We start from the raw sequence: 7,003 nt of genomic DNA on the forward strand, positions 1-7,003 counted from the left end.
CAACCCCAAACAGCTGCTTATACATTCTTCTCTAGTGCACATGGAACATTCTCAAAAATCGACCACATACTGGGACACAGAGTTAGCCTCAACAAATATAAGAGGGTTGAAATCATACCAACCATATTCTCTGATCATAATGTTCTGAAACTAGAGATCAACTGCAAAATGAAAGCAGGAAGAACCACAAATACATGGAGATTAAACCACATGCTACTGAAGAATGACTGAGTCAGAGAAGAAATAAAAAGAGAGATCAAGAGATACATAGAAACGAATGATAATGATAGTACAACATATCAAAACATTTTGGACACAGCAAAAGCAGTCAGAAGAAGAAAGTTCACATCATTACAGGCCTATTTCCAAAAACGAGAATGAGCCTAAATAAACAACCTAACGCTTCACCTTAAAAAACTAGAAAAGGAAGAACAAGTGAAGCCTAAAGTCAGCAGAAGAGAAATAATCAAAATTAGAGCAGATAAAAATGAAATTGAAAATGAAAAAAAATAGAAAAAATAAATGTAACAAAGAGCTGTTTCTTTGAGAAGGTTAATAAAATTGAGAAACTCCTAGCTAGACTCACTAAAGAAAAAAGAGAAAGGACACAAACAAACAAAATCAAGATGAAAGGGGAAATTATGACCGATACCGCAGAAATACAAAGGATCATACAAGAATACTATGAAAAAGTATATAACACCAAATTTGAAAAACTAGAAGAATGGACTAGTACTCAGAAAAATACAACTTTCCTACACTGAATCAGGAAGAACTGGAAAATCTAAATAGACCTAACAGCAGTATGGAAATTGAAACAATCATCAAAAACCTACCAAAAAATAAAAGTCCAGGACCAGATATCTTCACCAGTGAATTCTACCAAATATTCAAAGAAGATTTCATACCTATTCTCCTCAAACTCTTCCAAAAAATCAAAGAGAAGGCGGTATTTCCCAAATGATTTTATGAGACCAGTATTACGCTGAAACCAAAACCTGGTAAAGACAACACAAAAAAAGAAAACTACAGAGCAATCTCTCTCATGAACACAGATGCAAAAATCCTAAATAAGATACTAATGAACCAAATACAGCAACATATTAAAAAGATTATATACCATGATCAAGTTGGCTTCATCCCAATGGCACAGGGAAGGTTCAACATACGGAAATCAATTACTGTGATACACCACATAAGCACAATAAAGAAGAAGAATCATATGATCATACCAATAGATGCAGAAAAAGCCTTCGACAAGATACAGCATCCATGTATGATCAAAACACTTAGCAATCCCCGTCAAAATCCAATCGGCATTTTTAAAAGAAATAGAATAAAAAATCATCAGATTTGTATGGAAGCACTAAAGACCCTGAATTGCCAAAGCCATCCAGTGAAAAAAGAACGAGGTTGGAGGCATTACTCTGCCCGACTTCAAATTATACTACAAATTGACAGTAATCAAAACGGCATGGTATTGGTATAAAAAGACACACAGACCAGTGGAACAGAATCGAGAGTCTAGAAGTAAACCCATATATATATGGGCAAATAATTTTAGACAAAAAAGTGAAAAACATACAGTGGAGAAAGGAAAGCCTCTTCAATAAATGGTGCTGAGAAAACTGGAAAGCCACCTGCAAAAGAATGAAACTAGACTGCTGTCTATCACCACACACCAAAATTAACTCAGAATGGATTAAGGACCTGAATATAAGACCTGAAACAATAAAATGCATAGAAGAAAACATAGGAACTAAACTCCAGGACCTTGGACTTAAAGAGGATTTTATAAATTTGACCTCAAAAGCAAGGGAAATAAAAGCTAAACTAAATGAATGGGACTACATTAAGCTAAAAAGCTTCTGCTCAGTAAAAGAAACCTATTACAGAGACAAGTTACAGAGACAACCATCTGAATGGGAAAATATATTAGGCCCTTCTCAGAGGCAAGCAATACCTCTGAGAAGGGCCTAATATCCAAAATATCTGAAGAACTCATACAACTCAATAACAACAAAGAAACAAAGGATCCAATCAAAAAATGGGCACAGGACCTGAACCGACACTTCTCCCAGGAGGACATACAAATGGCCAACAAATATATGAAAAGATGCTCAACTTCACTAGTTATTGGGGAAATGCAAGGCAAAACCACAGTGAGATACCACCTCACACCTCTTAGAATGGCTATCATCAACAGGACAAGTAATAACAAGTGTTGGAGAGGTTGTGGGGAAAAAGGAATCCTCATACACTGCTGGTGGGAGAGTAAATTGGTAGAGCCGCTAAGGAAAACAGTATGGACGTTCCTCAGAAAACTAAGAATTGATCTACCATATGATCCAGCAATCCTTTTACTGGGTATTTATCCCAAAGACTTGAAAACCCATATCTGAAAAGATAATTGTACACTGATGTTCATAGCAGCATTATTCACGGTGGCCAGGACATGGAAGCAATTGAAGTGTTCTACGATAGAAGATTGGCTAAAGAAGCTGTGGTATGTATATACAATGGAAAATTACTCAGCCATAAGAAATAAAATACTGCCATTTGAGACAACATGGATGGACCTCGAGATAATCATGCTAAGCGAAATAAGCCAGACAGAAAAAATGGAAAATTACATGAAATCACTTATATTTGGGATATAAAGCTAAAAGCAACAAATGAACAGGACAACAAATAGAGACTCATGGATATGAATTATAGACTAGTGGTTTCCAGTGGGTAGGGGATGGGGTGAGGGGAGAGGTAGACGGAGTAAAGGGGGTCGAATATGTGGTGACAGAATGAAATCTAACTATGGGAGGTGAACACAGAGTGTAAATATATATATGCCTTATTGTTAAAGTGTACAGCTGAAACTTACCAGATTTTGTTAACCAATGTCACCATATAATATAAATTAAAATTAAAAAAAAAACAAACAAACCCTACAATGAGATACCACCTCACATCTGTCAGAATGGCTATCATCAATAAATCAAAGAACAACAAGTTTGGCAAGGATGTGGAGAAAAGGGAACCCTCATACACAGTTGGTGGGATTGCAAATTGCTGCTATGGAAAAGTTTGTTTGTTTCTCAAAAAATTAAAAATGGATATATATACCTTTTGACCCAGCAACTGCACTTCTGGGTATTTACCCAAAGAAAACCAAAACAATAATTTGTAAAGATCTATGCACCCCTATATTCATGGCAGCACAATTTACAATAGCCAAGATGTGGAAGCAACCTAAATGCCCATCAACAGACAATTGGATAGAGAAGTGGATTCATATATACAATGGAATATTACTCAGCCATTAAAAAAAAATGAAATCCTACCATCTGTAATGACATAGGTAGACCCAGAGGTTATTATGCTGAGTGAAATAAGTCAGAGAAAGATAAATACCACATGGTTTCACTATATGTGAAATCTAAGGAACAAAAAGAACAAACTAATCAGAAACAGACTCACAAATATAGAAGACAATCTGGTGAAGGCCAGAGGGGAGGTGGGTTGAGGGAGTTGGGAGAATGGGGTGAAGGGTTAAAGAAGTACAAATGAGTAGTTGATAGATGGTCACGGTGATGTGGGGTACAGCACAGGGAATGCAGTTAGCATTAATGTACTGGCTAGGTGGAGACGCAGAGGAGAGAATGAGGAATTAGGGGGATCGTTTTATAAACTATATAAATGTCTAACCAATGTACTGTATACTTGAAACTAAAAACACACAAAACAACAACAAAAAAACTGCATACAAATCTACAATTCAATAAAATTTTTAATCAAAATTTAAAACTGCGGACTGTAGAGCTAGACTGCCTGGGTATAGAACTTGAATTTGCTACTTATTTGCTATGTGACCTTGGGCAAGCTGCTTACTTTTTCTGCGCTTCAAATTTCTCTAATGTCAAAAACAAAGTAATTAAAAGACCCAACTCAAAACAGTTCTGGGGATTAAATGAATGAAGATGTGTAAATGCCTACAAGAAGGCCTGGCATAAAGTGTTAGGTTTCATCCTCCCCTTCTCACAGCATACAAAGCAGGGTATCTATGTAAACATTTTTGTTTTCTTATTTTTATTTTTAATGACTAGAGGCAGTAGATGCAAAGAAAAAATAAGACTTTCATATAATACTAGAAATCTCTTGAACCTATAATTTCCTCGTATGTTAAAAAGAGGACAACAAAAATGTATTTTAAAGAACCGATGTACAGATTAAATAAGAGCTATATGAGTACTTCATAAAATTCTAAAATGAGAAATATTATTTTATCACTAGAAGTATCATAGGAATGTCCTCTCTTTCCACTTCCTCCATTAGGCTTAGCTCTCAATCCAGCCCTTCTCCCTAAGATAGAAGGATGTGTGGAGACAGAATGCTAAAGATGGAGAAGTGCACAGGACAGGAGTTGGATGAAAAGGATACGCAGCAAGAAGTATAAAAGCAGAGGGGAAAAAAACAGTAGGAAAAGAACTGGGGCATTCCTAAGTTCCTCTATTCACAAAGAATGGTTAGATCCAACCAGACTATGACTGCAAAAATGAAGGGGGCTTGGAAGCTGTCATTACACAAAGGAGTGCACCTGCCTTGCAAGGACGAGCCCATTCACAATTACGTTCCTGAAAGACGGCTGTCCAAAGAGAGCTGTGCCCAACACCAGCAGGGTGTAAAACCTGGAAAAAACCCACAAAGAAATAGTTTAAAAAATAAACAAATAAACAGAAAAGGAGTCTAAGCATAGGCAAAAAACCAGTGTTTATTTACTGAGAATTTCTTTTTCTTTCTTTCTTTCTTCTTTCTTTCTTTCTTTTCTTCCTTCCTTCCTTCCTTCCTTTCCTTCCTTCCTTCTTCCTTCCTTCCTTTCTTATTGCAGTAAAATATGTATAACATAAAATACACCATGACAACCATTTTTAAGCGTACAGTTCAGTGGCATTAAGTGCATTCGCATTGTTGTGCAAGTGTTTTTAGGAGGCAACCCCTGGTTGACCTCACAGATTGCAAAGACCTTGTCAGCTTACAATCCCTTATTTTTAAAAAAATTTTTACGCCTACAGCACCTGGTCTTCCTAGGTGGTCTCCCATCCAAGTAGGAACCAGGCCTGATCCTGCTTAGCTTCCGAGATCAGACGGGATTGGGCTTGTTCAAGGTAGCACGGCGGTCGAGGATAATTTCTATTTTAGCTTTGTTATACTTCTTGATAAATCACTTAAAGCAAAGGCTCTTAATTCTGGTGACATATTAGAATCATGGTGGGATTGCTGAAAAATTACACACAGGACCCACTGTAGACTAATCATATTAAAACTTCTGATCAGAAAAATGTGCTTTATTTAAAGCAAATAAAAGCTGGGAGTGAGGTACTGACTCCCCAGCAGAGGAGAGTACCACTGCCCCCCTTGGGGAGCCAGATAGACAGCTACAAGGCAGAGCAGGGCAGTACTGGGCAGCCTGTTAGGACCTCCACAAAACACGAGGCTGATAATCAAGAGATGTGTGTCACCTTTAGCACAAGGTCATATGAACAGTCTGATAAAAAAAAAAAAAAAAAGATGCAAAAAGCATTCTCATCCAAAAGTCAAAAGATAGACTATAAGAACACAGAAAATGTTTTACTCTGTCAGATATCACGTATGTCATTTATTTGCTAGTTAGCTTGTTCCCTAAAAGAACTACATCACATCCCTGTAAGCTGTCTTGGTAAGTGATGCTCTCATGCCACCTCCAACCTGATTTTGTACCCCAAGACCATCATGGGACATTAACTGATGAGGGCGGAGACCAGACCCCATGCCTAGCATAAATACCTGACAAAACATCCCTTCTTCTAAGGAAGGTCAGGAGGACCCTGGTGTTTACGAGAGGCAGCCCACACCTGAGGGAAGGAGAGGGTGGCAGAATGTACACAGGGATCCATATAAGGACTGTTATCAGTTGCTAGAGCTCTCCTCAGAGGAATAACTTAGTGGTGAGTCATTTGCGCTGCCCTAAGAGTAAGAGTTTGTGCCTGGTAGTTGTTCCTATAGGGGAATGGATTGGAAACTTAAAATAGCACATTCTGAAACATTAATAAGGCTGGAATTTAATCAGTTTGTGATGACTACTGCAATTTGTAAACGCAGAAAACAATACCAATATTCCTTAAATACTCTTGCAGAAACATTACTAATGAAAGTATAATTAGACCCTGGGCCCACCAAGGTCATCCACAAAGAGAAGGTAACTTACCTTTTATAATTAAGAGGACAAAGGTACTGCTTTTTTTTTATATAAGACACCAGGTAAAACCAATACCAATGTTCTTTTTTAAAATCTAGGTTTTTAAAAAATGTTAATTTTGTAAGGCTAGCCTAACATCTGTACATTTCCAAGTATCCCTCAAATTTGTAGCACTCAACCCATTATCTCATAAGTAAATACTCATTAAACATTTGAGTAAATGATTTGAAGAAAACAATCTATAAATACATATTAAGTGTTTTACATCACTTAAACTTCCAGTGAAACAAATCTCTATTTTCTGTCAGTGAAATACTTCAAACTCTAAAACAACAGCCCTATCATGGTAAAAGACTCCTACTCAAAAGACACTAATGGTTTGCTTGGTGGTGAAGAGTAGAGGGCAGGAGTAGAGCTTGTCTTATTTGACACAACCTCCCCAGCACACAGATGTAAAATAACTGCTAAAATAAAACCAAATCATCAAAGCACTTGAAAGAACAAGGAACATACCACCCTCTGGTTTGGTCAATGCCTTCGGCAATGAAGTCTGCAGGAAATGCATCCTCAAACTCCCTCTTGTTTTCAAATGGATAATGAACTTGAGCATAGGGCATGCTGCCACTCTCGAACCAACAGTCAAACACTTCGGAGATGCGACGCAATGATCCCTTCCCACAGCGTGAAGGAATGGTCAGATGGTCAATGCTATTAAACAAAAAAGTAGCCATTTCTATTCATTTTAAGCACACACAACAACCTGCAGTTTAATTG

At 37.3% G+C, this 7,003-nt stretch overlaps 1 protein-coding gene across 1 annotated transcript in view; it reads right to left on the minus strand.

Moving 5' to 3' along the window:
- The window catches only part of IARS (isoleucyl-tRNA synthetase), an 87,804-nt gene that overhangs the window by 43,097 nt on the left and 37,704 nt on the right, over positions 1-7,003 (minus strand). The window contains exons 15-16 of the mRNA XM_025040467.1: positions 6,743-6,937; positions 4,596-4,682 (exon numbers count right to left, since the gene is read on the minus strand). Of these exons, the coding sequence (XP_024896235.1) occupies positions 4,596-4,682; positions 6,743-6,937 (282 nt within the window). The remainder of the gene's footprint in view (positions 1-4,595; positions 4,683-6,742; positions 6,938-7,003) is intronic.

This window comes from Pteropus alecto, unplaced genomic scaffold (genome assembly GCF_000325575.1).
Source record: "Pteropus alecto unplaced genomic scaffold, ASM32557v1 scaffold129, whole genome shotgun sequence".
In the NCBI taxonomy this organism is placed as follows: Eukaryota; Metazoa; Chordata; class Mammalia; order Chiroptera; family Pteropodidae; genus Pteropus; species Pteropus alecto.